The sequence below is a fragment of the Botryllus schlosseri genome, unplaced genomic scaffold, assembly GCF_051294905.1.
Source record: "Botryllus schlosseri isolate E-star unplaced genomic scaffold, Bs_hap1 Bs112a, whole genome shotgun sequence".
Lineage (NCBI taxonomy): Eukaryota > Metazoa > Chordata > Ascidiacea > Stolidobranchia > Styelidae > Botryllus > Botryllus schlosseri.
This window is the reverse complement of record NW_027648721.1, coordinates 10,354-26,390: the sequence shown is the minus strand read 5'-3', so window position 1 is coordinate 26,390 and position 16,037 is coordinate 10,354. Positions and strand designations below refer to the sequence as shown.

The 16,037-nt window shown below is 41.7% G+C and overlaps 1 protein-coding gene across 1 annotated transcript; it reads right to left on the bottom strand.

Moving 5' to 3' along the window:
- Positions 1-6,029: 6,029 nt before the first annotated feature.
- LOC145432728 (activating signal cointegrator 1 complex subunit 2-like) lies at positions 6,030-12,375 on the bottom strand. The gene is made up of 5 exons (XM_080309553.1): positions 10,923-12,375; positions 9,844-10,169; positions 9,013-9,118; positions 7,367-7,562; positions 6,030-6,587 (listed from the first exon to the last, which is right to left on the bottom strand). Exons 1-5 carry the CDS (start codon positions 11,071-11,073, stop codon positions 6,542-6,544), a joined length of 825 nt encoding a protein of 274 aa, XP_080165679.1. The 5' UTR covers positions 11,074-12,375; the 3' UTR covers positions 6,030-6,541.
- Between the last annotated feature and the right edge of the window lie 3,662 nt (positions 12,376-16,037).

The following is a 16,037-nucleotide window of genomic DNA, read 5'->3' as shown; positions in this document are numbered from 1 at the left end:
TGGCAAATGCCACAGCGGATCAATGCTCATTGCTCATGCTCATGCTCATGTTCAGTTCTTCACACAATGACATGGTTATACTATGTTCAAGCTGGATGCTCTTTCTGTCGAAACCAGCTCGTGGATTAGGCCTAAAATTTGCAGTAATTGAGCTCGCCAGTGGCTGGGTGTTCGGTTTGACACGATTTGAACCCCAGTCTGCAGATTGGAAAATTAGCGTTCTAACCGCTGAGATATACAACATACAGGTACAGGTACAAGTACATCCTACAAGCAGGGCCGTAACAGCACTTTGTCAGCCCCCCCCCAAAAAAAAAAAAAACGTTGGTCTTGGTCTCCCCATATGGTGATAAACCAAACCCACTCAAGCTATGTACTCTTTACCGCTACTTATCATCTACATTGGGTATCCGTTGATTGAGTAAGCTTTTCTCGCCTAAACGCGCCAAGCGCGAGAAGTTTCTATAATCCATGACCTAATCCAGGGGCGGGCAACATATGGCCCGCGGACAGTTTCCCGTCTTACATTATAACAGAGGTCTCAAACACGCGGCCCGCGGGCCGCATGCGGCCCGCCAGAGCATTTTGTGCGGCCCGCGACGACATTTTAGATTTTTAATAATTTGACAATATATAAGTGTCACATAAATCTTTTCAGGTTATAAAGTCAAAATTCCCTCTTAAACTGCTCCGAAAGCCTGAAACTATCCGTCAAACTTGACTTATCACATCCATTGCAAACGCTACCATGCAGGGGAAGATTCACTATTTCGCCACATTTCCAATTCATGATGACAAAACCTGACCCTTAGACGATTCGTGAAATTTGTGAGTTAAAATTGGACGCGACCTTTCTTAGAATTACTCAGACTCAGGCTAGCTAGATGGCAAAATGAAAATGACTCGAGTTGACTCGGAGTGACTCGGAATGCCGTGAATTTGTTAGGACATGGACGCAACAAACTAATCGCGTATCAGGAGAATAGTAATAGGCCTAGATCAGAAGGTCGCAGCTTGGTATTTCGCTAACCAAGCAATCTGTTAGTTAGCCTACATCTTTGGTCGCTAAACCATGTTATTGAGGCCACTTCAAGGTACCGAGTACCTTAGTGGTACGCTCCGACGATGTAACAACAATGGGCCGTTTGGCGTTCCGACATTTCAATCACTAAGACACATTCATTAATATATATATATCATATTTATAATTTTTTCTGTTCCTGTATTTGAAGATATTTGGCCATGAGATTAATAGCCTAGATATTAAAAGTACAACCGAATCCTGCATTGGAATTACAATGCTCAACCTAAAAATGTTTTGATATCAGATCAGTCTCTATTATCAATCTGTTAAATTCAAAATATTCATAGTAGCTGCAAAATTATAACCGATAGCTTTTATGATGGCATCATACATTTGTCCGCCCATATGGTGTCTCTATCTTATAATTAATATATATCAAGTACAACAACAATTCTATTCAAATAGTTATAAATGTGATGATTCTTTCCGTGCCTGGCCTAAATTGATATAAGAGCAAATCACATTTTGACGATGTGTGTTTACTGTCAGTCTGCTTGATCGGCTCACTTTCAATAGGACAATACATGCCCGCCAAATAAGGCCTACTTGGAAAGACATAGAATACCCCCATAAGTGCTACGGCCCGCGGCGTCGTCGAAACGGGAAAACTGGCCCGCGGCGTCGTCGAAACGGGAAAACTGGCCCGCGAGCACATTTGAGTTTGAGACCTCTGCATTATAATGTGGCCCGCGGTTTGCCGAGATTCCCCACTTCTTGCTTGAACGTCAAATTTTAGTGACTGTTTGCAAGACCGTAACTGCCGCACCCCAAACCCCCGAATCAGGGGGAGCCGAGCTCGAAGGGGGCCAAAATTAATTCGCGAATTTAAATGAATTATGAAGTATTTCTCTAGAAATTTATGCAACTTTAAAAAAAAAAATCGCGCTGCTCACGATTTAATGTTGACAATTACAACCTTCATTCTTGGGTACCCTTCCCCCAACAAAAATACGCATGATTTATAAAAATGGAGACTGGCGTTGGCCATTACCGCGCCACGACGCACCAAAACATATGAAGTTGTAGGCCATGCTGCAACATCCGACTCCAAGAAGTGTGCCAGACCGATCAGCAGCAAGAAGACCTTGGCCCTTGCCCTTGTGCTGACCGGAAACTTCGATATATATAGGCCATGTTTAAATGTCCATTGGCGCTTAAATGGCTGGCGCCGAATGTTTCTGTCCTGGCGTCCTGAACCCTACCAGACAAATGCCATACAGCAGAGAAAAATTATATTAGCCAGTGAAGAAATATCAATCTGAAATCGTGTGCGTCATTTAGTTTAGTAAGTTTGGGCGATTTCAATATCTTTTGACAGCAGATAGGAGGACACGAAATAGCATTATTTAACGAAGTCATTATACAAACAGGTCCGCCCGAGATGTTTAATTATTATTTAGGGGCCCTACATTTTCCAAGACACCTCACCCAGCTCTTATATTACCGGTAAATATGATTACGTGAACAGAGAGAGGATAAAAAATGATAGCAATATATTTGCAATTCCCGATCAAATTGACCGATTCAACCATGAATTAATAAATTTTTGCGCGCTTCGCTCGTTTAGCGTTTAGGGGGGCCCAATATCAACGTTTTGGGGACGAGGGGCTGACGAAGTGCTGTTACGTTCCTGACTGTATGTTATTATATACGTGTGTGCGCAGCGTACGAGAGTGGAGCTCACGCGTAAGTTCGTCGAAGCTAGAAGACTTGCATTATCGGCATTTGCGCTGTACTCAACCGTCTAATGAATTAATAGCTTGGTAAATTTGGGGTACCGGGCTTATCGAACGCATTGAAATCTTAATCAAGGATTGCACCGTGTGTTAATTGATCAGAGAGAAGCAGGCATGGAGGCACCTGTATGACGATGCTGTTCTCAACTCCACATTGCCTTCGTCATTATCGGCGAGAAATGGCTTTGAAGTGACAATTTCGTCGTTTAAATACATTCATTAAATACGATATATTCCTTGTATATGTGGATAATGTATCGATTCAGCAATCCGGCCCGCCAAGTAGCCTACCTAATTTTTCTATATCCGGCCCGCCGACTGGAGAAGTTGCCCGCCCCTGACTTAATCGGTCAATGTGATCGGAAATTGCATATATATTGCAATCGGTATCTATTTTTATCCGCTCTTTGTTCACGTAATCTGTTTTACCGGTAAAGCTGAGTGAGGTGTATATAAAAAGGCAGTGCCCCTCAATGATAATTAGACATCTCCGGGTGTACCCGTTGGCAGGAACGAAACGGGATATCGTCAGCCCCTCCATCCCAACAAAAAAAAAACAATTGAGTCTTGGGCTCCCATAGGGTGATAAACGAACCCCCCATCACCTTGTACGCTTCTGCTACGAAATTATAACTGAACTGTTTACCAGGGCTTCGGAGCAGCCGTAAATTTAAACTGCTCCAGCTCCGGCTCCGGAGCTCTCTTCTATCATACATTAGCTCCGGCTCCAGCTCCGGAGCCGCATTATAAACACTGCTCCGGCTCCAGCTCTGAAATTAACGAATATCCTGTCTATATCAGGGGTGGCCCGCAAATGTGGCCCACGAGAGGGTTTTGCGTGGCCCGCGAGATAATGTCCTATTATATTCTCGAAAATGAATTGCTCAGATTGTGAACTTGTAATGCCAACCAAAAATGACAATTCTGGCTGCGACACTTGGGATGTTGATGACTAAAATATCAGTTCCGACGCATTGGCAGATCCAGGGTCCAGTCACATTTTCAGTAAATCGTCGTACATTACAATAAACTAAAATAGTAGCGAAATTTTTCTTCACGCTTCGCGTGTTTAATTGTCACACGACTTCTTGCTTGGTAGCCTACCCCCTACTGAAAATGAAAAAACGCCTAATTTACCCGATTGAGTCTAACTGTATTCGAAATTACAGAAGAAAGTCTTGTCGCGTTTTCCCTCGCATAAAAATCGTCGACGGTGAAATGTAGGCACAAAATGATTGTCGCATATTATCAGAGACCTTCGATATCGATGTGTCAAGACGACGAATAGTCGTGTCCTTGCAAACTGAGCCTAGAGGGTGGTATACAATAGACCCGCAATATCACCTAGTTTATTTATAAACTTAGAAAATTTTACCCGCTCGGCATGGCTAGTCAACCGCGCACTCGTTCGTCAATTGCATGTGCCCCTTTAGCTGAAAAGGTTGGCCATTCCTGGTCTATATAGATTACTAATCTACTAATAGGTTAGTTATCTATAGTAATCTAGAGTCCGTCAGCCGTCATTAACATCCGATGTAGCAACAAAGACATATATAGGTGCCGCCGTGCAGGCTTGTGACTTCATACTGAATACTTGTCTATTATCGACAACATCATAGTTGCACTAGAACGCAATTTACTCCATGCCATCGCTGTGCACAGCATTAAAATTCAGTTCACTTATGATAAATCAGCAGATGTGGTTGTTGCATATTATTATTATTATTATTAATACACTTTTTACAGTGGCGCGTATCGCCTGTTTTCGGCCTTGTGCGCCACGACAGTACATTTCTTAAAGTCCAGTGTCTCTGCTTTCGTAATGAGGACGACTTTTACTTCCACGCTCACTCCCACTCTTCATTCTCTCTCGGTTTCGCTCGTCCACTTTCAGGTCTTTGCTGCCGACTTTCGAGCTCGGCTCACTCTTCTTCTGGGCTTTTCAAGACGCTGCGTTAACAGCGAGGTCAGCGATGAGGAGCCCAGATAAACCTCCGACACATAGAAACATGGCAGAGCCGAGACTCGAACCAGTAACCATTGGTGTCGTGACTGCAGTGTTTAACCAACTGCGCCACTCGCTTCCCCGGTTGTTGCATATATAATGGCATCTTATGAAATAAGTCGGAGCCGGAGCTACTCCTCAAATAACGGGCTCCAGCTCCGGCTCCGGCTCCGGCTGAATTTTATGTAGAGCTCCGGCTCCGGCTCCAGCTCCGGTGAAAATGCACGGCTCCGGGGCTCCGGCTCCGGGCTCCGGCTCCGGCTCCAAAGCCCTGCTGTTTACTGAGCAAGCGCTCAACGCGAAAAGGTTCGATAATTCATTATAAAATCGGTCAATAAGATCGGGAATTGCATATATATTGCTATCAATTTCTTGTCCTATCTGCTCACGTAATCAGATTTACCGATAGAGCTGAGTGAGGCGCCTTTGAAACTGTAAAGCCCGTAAAGGCGCGAATAATCATTATACATCTTCGGGCGGGCGGATCCGTTGGTATGACTACGTTCCATGTTATTTCGTGGCCTAAGACCTACTGTCAAAAAATATAGAATCGCCCAAACGTACTAAACTATAAGATCATACGACTTCAGATTGGTATTTCTTCACCCTGATGGTATTTGTCTGGTGCGGTTCAGATTGCCAAGACAGGAACATTCGGCGCCAGTCATTTAGGTGCCTATGGACAATTAAACCTATACGTATTTTGTATATATAACGAAGTTTTCGGTCAGCATAAGGGCCGTCCTTTTCGGCCAAGGTTTTCACGCTGCTGATCGTTCTGGCACACTTCTTGGAGTCGCATGTTACATGGCCTAAAACTTAATATGTCTTGGATCGTCGTGTCGCGGTACTAGCCAACGCCGATATGCCCCTTTCTATAAATCTTGGGTATTTTTTCTTGGGGGAAGAGTACCCAATAATCAAGAAATTTGGCAACTTGAAATCGCGTTGTTGTTGCAATTAATTAATAATCTATGCTAATTCACGAAATAATTTTGGGCCCCATTCGAGCTCGCCCCCCCCCCCCCAGTTGGGAGGTTTGGGGTGCGGCAGTTAGGGCCCTGCCTACTAGTGTGGACTTGTTACTGGCCCTAGCCTTGAGCGAGTGCCTATAGCCTAGCGGTCAATACAACTCCACTTCGGACCTGCGTCACGGGTTTCGAACAATCTACATCTCAGATCAGGAATACAATAGGCACACACATAAATCGTGAGCAATTATATTATATCAATAATTCGAAGATTACACCCATCGCCTGAAATAGCCAGAAGAATGACGGCCGTGCGACTCCTATACTTCACATTTTGACGACATAATTCTTATTTCGGTCAAAAAGGATCGTTAATAATTTGGGTCGGTGAAAATCCATGACTCAGCCTATTTGATTAGTCCTTGAACATATAAGCATGGGACATCTATGGCTGAACCATGCTTCACACAGCGCTATGTATCTGGCAATGCTCTGGCGCACCAACATTGAACAGGCACACGCTTTTGAAGCTGTCATCAAGTCAAGGACCCATCCCCCTGGAAGCCTTTTTCGCGGCCATACGTTTCCGACTATGATTCGCCACTTTGGCTTTGTTCGCGTCTTTGCTCTTCCTTTGCTGCGCCGTATTCTTATCTTGACCCGGTGCCGATTTGGGCTTGTTCCCGCGGTGTGAATTTCTTTGCTGCATCTGTTGCTGTCTCCTGGCTTCGTTTTTCGCCCTGACTTAGGCCGGATTTTGTATGAAGTGATCGCGTGGCGCCGCACTGCCCCTGGAAAACGTGCCGGTTTAGAAAGTTTACATCCACTCTGTGGCATTTCAGGATATCCCAATGCCTTTCGACATTGCTAGTTTAGAGGAGTCGTATTAAGACTCTCCTTGCCCGGGGGCTAAGCTTTGGACCTTTGGTGACTTTGATGAAGCCAGCCTACTGCTTATACCTAACCCTCTGTATATCATGTCACCAGTGGCCCGATTGCATTTTTGTTATGTATGTTATTGCCTTGCACGGTTGACAAATGAAGATTCTCTCTCTCTCTCTCTCTCTCTCTGAAATCAATAGCAGATAATTGGTCGCGACATTTCAACTTTGAAGGAAACCTACCTTTGACAGACCATTAAAAGAACACAAGACCTCGATCAAATCTCCTTTTTTTTAAATATCCACTCGGGCACGTTTCATAACTTCATTTTCTATGTGCATCTCAGCTTGGGCAAGAGGTTATCATCAGTAAAGAAGTACATCTACTTATTGAACTGCCCAAGTATTTAGTTTTATACGCAAAACTAGGCCTAGAATACTTACTGTTCTACTTGCCATTAAATCACTACTTCTACTTGTACCTGAGAATAAATTAGGGTCTACTCGTACTAGAGTACAAATGATGTCAGCTTTGACCAGCGCTGGTTTTGACATAGCTTGGAAATAACCACTTTCACTTGTAATTAGGTAGGAATTAACGGCAATTCTTCCACTTCTACTAGAGTAGCAATACTGACTTCAGTGCAAAACAATGCTGAGTATTTACACACGCAATGACGGTAGCTTACCGTTCGTTATCGTCTTCCGACTGACCAGAGCCGTCGTCGCTTTCGGCTTTCTTGCCTTGTAGAAAAACCCTAGGAGTGACAAACGGCCTGCGCTTCAGTATGTCGTAAGAATCGCCCGCATCATTCACGTCGATACCAAGACCGTCATATGCGTCGTCATACTCATCGTCGTAAGCGTTGCAATCGTCAATGACAACTGGAAATGAAGTGACAAGACGAAGTGATACATTGGTTGAATTGATTGCTTAGTAAAGCTGGTACAACTTCTCAAAACAAATGTGCCTCCCATGGCGAGTAACTTGTAGAGGTCGACCGATATTGATTTTTACAGGCCGATACCGATATTTCGACACTCACAATGCTGATAACCGATATCATAGGCCGATATTAATATGGAAGGAGCAGAGAACAATTTCGCCAAAAATATTATATATTAGGCAAGATGGCACTTGTTCATGCCACAGAACGGTGAACAACAAACGAGAAAACTGAAATCGAAAAGACTTATTGCTTAATTGTGAACATTCGTTGAAATTTGGGATAACCCGATCAGTTCAGAAAAGGTAGATTGTAATGCAGGAAGCAAAGTTTCTCTGCATGCTCACCAAATTAAACTCGTCCCACAATGGTAAATCTGTCATATATTATCCTTTGCGTCGTCAAGTTCTTGAGATTGAGAACACGGGGCATTGAATTTCCAATATTTTTAATTTTTTTTGAATATAAAATATCGGCCGCGATATCGGCTTTCATAGACCGATATCGATAATCGGGCAAGCTCTAAATATCGGCCTCGATAATCGGCCATCTCGATAATCGGTCGACCTCTAGTAACTTGGGGTGAAAGTTTTGTGATCCCATCACCGAGCAATATAGAAACGGTTTTGGCAAGGGGGCACTTGGCAAGCATGCCAGGATTGTCAGGCTATTATTGCCACTAACTTTACATCAGAGAGTATGTGACATGCTATTATGGTACCGCCTGTTTAGGGTGGATTATCGTCATATCACAAAATCCAACCGGGATGCTAGCAACCCCAACAGATTGTTTGATGGCATGGAAGGTTATGATGTTCATGAGAGAATTAAAATATATGAAATTCGGTCTATATATAGAGAAACCTGCGGTAATTGGAGGTAAACTGCTCAAGATAATATGTATCTTTGGCTTGGCATCTAGATTTGATCAGCTTTCAACGCTCACAGGTATCAAGCAATTGGTGGAATGCTGTTGTACATATTATTGCATTACTCTTTTTTCAACATTCATTTATATTTATAATATATAGGCCAATAAATATGACGATATAATGTGATCACTCAACTTGACGACTTGTATATAAAAATTCATGTCTGTATGTTTGTATAATTAACCCATTCCATCCTTTTATTTCAACTAGCAATGTATTCCTATTACCCAATCCATTATTCCACTCCAAATTCTCGTTCACTGGCAAACATCAGTATTTTTATCCCTAGATGCAGATCTTCGTTCTGATAAATAAGGCAATATCGTATTTCATCAGCGAGACTGAGAGAGACAAGCTCCAATGTATTACCAAAACAGAACTATGAAAACACTACAGTTTCGTAGCCCATTAGTCGAAACGTCCAAAACAAAAGCACTTGTCAAGCTGGTCACTAACCCGACCCCATACTGGCCGTTATTTCCTCTTCGTTATACAACTTGGAATACTGTTCACATATTTTACGTTTCAGTTCCTGAGACGGTTTTTCAGATTCCAACGGAGTCTGCAGTCAGCGAAAAAAGCGTCGTCAACTTTGGATATTTTCTGAAACAGTAGTTCTTCTTCTGCAGGTGCGTCAGGGTTTTCGACGCTTTCAGTGAGGTGGTGAACAAAGTACTTCCAATTCTTCAGAGTACTCAAGTAGGCTTTGTTACTTATATTACTGACCGAAGTGGATAAATGTTTGACTACTTCCACTTGTAAGTAAACCTATGTACTTTTTTACACATTGGATTTTGTAAAGTAGAAGAAAGCAGTTTTTGGAACAGTTTGCATCAGCTTTAAGAGTGAAATTGTCATGACAACCGACTGAATAAGCATCGGAGTCAAGGTAACCTTTCGACATTGCCATTAGTCATTATGTAACAACTGCAATGATACATCTGTCAATTTCGAAAGCAACCAACTCTGATTGACTACCAAGTGTATGCTGTACCACGGCAGAATCTGCATTTTGAAACTTTCCAGAGCTCTCACTTTCCATTTTAAATGAGTCGTTTTAACATAGATTTGAAATCGCTACCCTATTTAAAATCGAATAGAAATTTACAGCGTTACTTCTGCTTCTACTTTTATAGCAACGCTGACTACTTTGACCACATCTGGCGTGGACGTCAGGCATAAAACTTTTGCCAATTGCCAAGATGCTATAAAAAGGATCACTGGTGCGCAGTAGTGGCAACCCCTGCTATAGAAAAAAAGATGTACGGAAAGTATCAAGATACTTACATTGTGCCTCTTCCCTTTATGTATCTTTGACAGATCCAAATTTTGGTTTTTGTTGATATCAAACTCATCATTGTCGTACACATTCCTTCTCGTGTCAAGTAACGAGAAATTCGATGGTCCCGAGTTTTGCTCGGTTTCATTCTGTATCGGAGCGTTAGCAGATTTTTGTTGCGCTACCGTTAATTCGGGCACGCTGCCTTCCAGCAGGGCGTGGATCGTTCTTTCGCAATCCTTGTCGAAATGGAGCAGGCAGGACGTGATGTAGTCTGGGTCTAAATGTGGCAGGACATCATGGATCATCGACACCAGTGATGCCATTTCCGGGTCTGAAGATCAATAGTGGTTTCATAACCTCAATTGACAAGTGTTGGCAACGGAGTAACGGTCAGTAACGAAGTACTTCTGCCCTTTTCGGGTATTCAAGGATTTGCCTGCTTGTACTACTGACTTGAGTGGTTAAGATTTTGAACTACTTCAACTTCTACTCAATAGTTTACTTCAATAGAAATACTTATGTTTTACACCTTGGAATTTTCAAAGTATTAAGTAGTTTTGGGATGTCAGAAGCACTGTTATGAGTTAAAATGTAGAAAATATCCCGTTTATCACTGGAACTGAATATATTTTCACAAATTACACCTATTTACAGTGCCGTTAGTCGTTTTGCGGTACCAGTATGTGCGAAGATACATCTTGCACTTTTGAAAGAAGCTTTTAGTACCCTCTGATTAACTGCAACTAATGAAAAATGACAAACCACAATAAAAATAAGTATGATCTGCAAAAACATATTCTATTACCGTGATACAGTATCTATCTCACAGAGTTCTCTTGACAATTCCACTCACAGCTGTGATGCAAACAGTTATCACATAACTACTTTGTACCTTTTAAAATGTAAAGTTTTTAAAGGAAGTAGTTTTGCGTGAAAACTATGAAGTATGTGTGGAAATAGGCTAAAAAGTAAAAACATAACCCATTGATTCAGTAGTACAAGAAGACAAAATCGACTAGAGTGCTCGGATAAAGAATTTGATTACGGTACCGTACTTTGTTACTGATCACCTCTGCTTACTTACCAGACGAACTTTTATCTTCCTCGACAGCATTTGTCGATTCTTTGGATCTCGTAGCGGTCACTCGTTTATTATCGGAAGCGACACCATTTACTTTCACATTCTGATACCGTTCCGGTTTTTTCTTGCGTCCCGAACCCAACGACTGCAGCATGAAGGACGCCCTTGTTTCATCAACGGCCGAGCCTGACTGAAGCACCAATAACAGTTAGCTTTCAGAGGAACCTGATCGTGTTTTAGTAACACTCGATAGCCAAGAATGTCAATAGGTTTCCAAAATATGACGTTTCGCCGAAGTTGAGTTTCATGAGAAGGCTTTAGTTATCGATTTTTGGCAGATTTAATAAAAAATTGTGTTTTGAACACATTGCCGTTTGTTCATGTTGATATAGGAAACTCGATCATGCCCAAAGAACGCGAGTATTTTGCCCAATATTGCACAAACTATCAGGGTTGATCGGTAGATACCCCGAGATTTATCAACGAAAAACTCACATAACTCCGCTTCTACTGTTCGGAATTGAGTCAAATTTGTTTTGCATCGTCTTTGAAGACAGCCCAACAATTTAATGGGGTTGGCAGAAAAATTTGATCCTGTACTTGTTAGAATTGAATCAAATTTGGTGTGCAGCGTTTATCAGGGTAACCTGACAATTTAATAAGTGAATGGCTGGAATCCGAAAAATAAGTTATTTTTGGACAGCCCTATTGTGCATGCCTCGAACCAAGTCATATGACTCGAGACTAGGATGGCCAAGACAGACATTTCATTGTAACTTCGAAAAATAGCAAAGTCACCCCATTATTGGTCGTCTATCAGTCCTGATACGTGCAAAATAGGGTCAGAAACTGATTGACTAAGGAAAATTACGATATTATGAATGTGAGCCATTCTGTATCAGTAGAGCAGAGTTGAACCTGATTGAACTCGAACACTGAACACAATGACTTGCACTCGGACTTGAGTCACAACACTATGGCTAGGACTCGACTATCTACTCACTGACTTGGACTTGACTCGGTGGTAAATTGAAAATGACGGGAATTGATTCGAGTCAAAACTATAAAAGTGAGATTGACTTGTGACTTGGTTACAACCCTGCAAACTACTGACGCAATCGCAATATTCCCAAAGTTGTAATTCCACTATTACATTAAAATATAGAATGGAAAGGTTTGCCCGAAGATTGAAGAAAATCTGTTATTTTTCTTTTTTCTTTCACGCAATACTATTACCTGTAGGCCTATACAATAGTTCTGAAATGACCAACAAAGATATAAATAGATGGTAGTTACTAGGTAGCAGTGTTGGGATCAAGTCACTACCTTCGAGTCACGAGTCATTTCGAGTCATTGCACATTTTGACTCGAGTCAAGTCAAGTCAGTCGATTTTTGGAGGTGACTCGAGTCAAGTCGAGTCAAGTCAAGTCACGAGTCAAGTCACAATTCAAGTCAAGTTGACTTTTCAAAGTATGAGGCATGATTATGTCATTGCATTTTGCTGGCTGTCTGAAATACAGATTGAGTGGTCATCGATTCTGAACCAATGAGCGAATATAGAGTTAAATATACACGCAAGAAGGCGCAGTATCGCTCACATATGCGTAGAACTGCTAAACTACGTAAGTAATTGCATAGCCTCAGTTTATAGTTACCAGCCAAAATAGATAATAGAGAAACGAATTGATAAGATGCAATATACATTCGAGCCTGCGCCAATGGTTGAATATTCGAAATCAATTTCAATTAACCAAGACGTTTGGTTAAGGTAAGAACACAAAGCAGAAATACACATTTTACTATTAACTTACTTTACTGTACTAGTTTACGACTTCGTAAGCTATAAGCTTCGATCACTTCGCTTGCGGTCAATTTATTTGGGAAAGAACAATGGAGGCACAGTGAAACGCACGATCATTGAATGATTAGTCGCTCTCACGGGTTACACAAGCGTTTCGCGAGCAACCCGACCATATGCAAGATACAATGAATTTTATCGACACCGATTACTTGATGACTTGAAATTGACTCGTGAATTTTGCTCCGAGTCACGAGTCAATCCACATTTTTGATACGCCGAGTCAAGTCAAGTCAAGTCATTTTAGCAAAGTGACTCGAGTCAAGTCAAGTCATAACGAAAAAGGTGACTCGAGTCTGACTCGAGTCAAGTCATGACTCGAGTCATCCCAACACTGGCGCACACATAGCGTGATAAACCAAACTTTTGAGAGCTTCGCCCCCAAGAACCCCGTAGCGTGATTTCGATGGTCAGCAAAGTTTGTGTGGTCTGGTCGCCCTAGGTACCAAAATTTTCTATAATGCATGAATGAATAGGTGGTAGTTACATATATAAGCCGCTATAAAACTTTTCTCCTCACAGCCCACGAAATCAGATTTACCAGTAGAGCTGAGTGAGCTGTTGTATGGGGAAATAAAGGGCACGTAATTAAACATATTTTGGCGTGCCCGTAGGTATAATAAATTCGTTACTAGGGACGTAACATCACTTCGTCAGCCCCCAAAAAAACGTTAGTCCTAGGCCCCCAGCGGGTGATACACCAACCTTCCGGGGGGCTTCACCCGCATACCCCCCTTCTGCTATTTGCTGATACTATAGTCATCTACATTGAGTGACCACTGTCCATTTACTGAGCCAGATATTATCATCTAGACGCGCGAAGGGCGAAAAGTTTCAATAATTAATGATTGAATTGGTCAATAATTAGCAATATGACGTGACGTGTCGTCATGAGGTTCACGTTCGTGTTCACACAGAACCTTTCAAAAAGGTTCGCGTTCACACGCACCTGAACCTTTCAGAAGTTCACCACCATCCCTAGTTGACAACGAAAGTTCTCGGGCAATATTTTCACCCAAATTCTGTGCACTTGATCCTTTTCAAATTTAGACATCTCACGATTATAAAATAGTTCTAATGGAGACCGACTTCGCCTGGCAAGGATGTTCTTAGTCAGCCTTGCTGCACAATTATACCAGGACAAGTAATGCCATGAATTTCTACACAATTACAGGTAGAAGTAGAAATTTCCAACATATAATAAAACCACTGACAGCGGAAACATGAAAGGAATAGTGTAAAAACAACTCCATAGTACTCTGGTTCTCAAACTGGGTGGCGCGAAGCCGCCGTCAACTGAAATTGTTTTTGCGTCATGCGCGATTTGCCTCTGTTTACTAGTTATTGCTCTGAGTCTATAGTACGAATTTTATATCCGGGAACTATTTTTTCAACAGCCATAACCTTCAATGCCACCAAACTAACCGTTGACGTCGCTAGCATTCTATTTGCTCATTTTAATATTTTCTGATATCACGATAAGGGGGGCGCGAAATTATTAACTATCATAAAGGGGGGCGTGTCTTAAAAATTTTGAGAACAGCTGCCATAGTAAGTAGATTTGGTCGAGGGGTCAAAAATGTATTCAGTCACCATGATGCGGCTTATTTCACGTGTTTCTTAGGACAGTGTCCCTCATAATAGGGATGCAAACTTATTACTAAACTATTTTCCAATTTTCAAAATAAATAGTTTGAAAAGTAAATAGGTTAGCCTGAAAGCTGTTCGGGTAGAAGTGGCAGTGTTGGGATCAAGTCACTACCTTCGAGTCACGAGTCATTTCGAGTCATTACACATTTTGACTCGAGTCAAGTCAAGTCAATCGATTTTCGAAGGTGACTCGAGTCAAGTCAAGTCACTCGATTTTTGGAGGTGACTCGAGTCAAGTCAAGTCACGAGTCAAGTCACAATTCAAGTCAAGTTGCCTTTCGAAGTATGATTACGACATTGCATTTTGCTAGATGTTTGAAATACAAGTGAGTGGTCATTGATTTTGAATTGATGAACGAATATAGAGTGAAACATACACGGAGGAGGCGTTATATCGCTCACATATACGTAGAACTCTTGAAATACGTAAGTAATTCCATAGCCTCAGTTGATTGTTACCAGCCAAAATAGAGAATAGAGAAACAATTTGATTACATACAATTTATTACCCACCTACACTATATATTCATACGATAGAATTGGAGCCTGCGGCCTGCGTCAATGATTGACGTGTATATAAACTATTCGAATTCAATTTAACGAAAACAACTAGAGGTTTAGTTAATAGTACAGAGATAGATATTTGCTATTCAATGACTTTACTATACTAGTTTACGACAACGTAATCACTAAGCTCCAATCACTTCGTTTGTGGTCAATTAAATTGTGAGAGAACAATGGCGGCACAACAAATCACACGATCATTGAATGAGTGGTCGCCCTCACGGGTTATGAGAGTTTCGCAAAACAATCCGAACATATGCAGGATACAGTGATTTTTATTGATACCGATCACTTGATGACTTGAAATTGACTCGTGAATTTGCTTCGAGTCACGAGTCAATCAGATTTCTGATGTGCCGAGTCAAGTCAAGTCAAGTCATTTTTGCAAAGTGACTCCAGTCAAGTCAAGTCATACGAAAAATGTGACTCGAGTCCGACTCGAGTCAAGTCATGACTCGAGTCATCCAACACTGAGAAGTGGTAGTATAGTCTAAATCTCTAAAACATAACCATATGTTTGTAATACTACGCGTGATGTTCCAATCTTTATGTCTCCAGAAAGTTAAGAACTGCGTATTCTATGTGAGAGAATAGTGTCGCATCCGAGTCATACCTTTCAAAGAAATTTTAGAAAACTTAAACGAGATCATGTTCTTTTGCAATGCCGTTATCACGTCACAATTTAAGAGCCCGTCAACTGTTGAATTCACGCGCACTCTTCTTCTGTAGTATTTTCATTTGTACGAACACTCTTGGGCGGTTATCAGAGCTTCTTACAGAATATGCCTTACTATCAACCCAACTTTTGCAACCCATGTTATCGAAAGATATGTATCATTAGACCTAGCCAAAAATACTGTGAGCTCATCTGAGGTGAACTCTTTCTTCAGTCAGTTTATTAAATATATTGTATAACAGAATCTACGCTAGATTTGTCCGTTCACTTGATGCCCCCTCGAATGGTGCGACTGATTCCTATATGCAGCTGATTCTCGTTCCATTAATTTCTCTCAATCCCGTAATAGTCACTGTGATTTTGTATGCC

What these genes read in the sequence shown, in the direction of transcription:
- LOC145432728 (XM_080309553.1), bottom strand. Translation starts at nt 11,073, where the DNA reads ATGCTGCAGTCGTTGGGTTCGGGACGCAAGAAAAAACCGGAACGGTAT. An exon ending in GGAAGATAAAAGTTCGTCTG is followed by an intron (nt 10,170 to 10,922) that starts GTAAGTAAGCAG and finishes ATTGATCTTCAG; the next exon opens with ACCCGGAAATGGCATCACTG. An exon ending in TCGGAAGACGATAACGAACG is followed by an intron (nt 6,588 to 7,366) that starts GTAAGCTACCGT and finishes CACGTTTTCCAG; the next exon opens with GGGCAGTGCGGCGCCACGCG.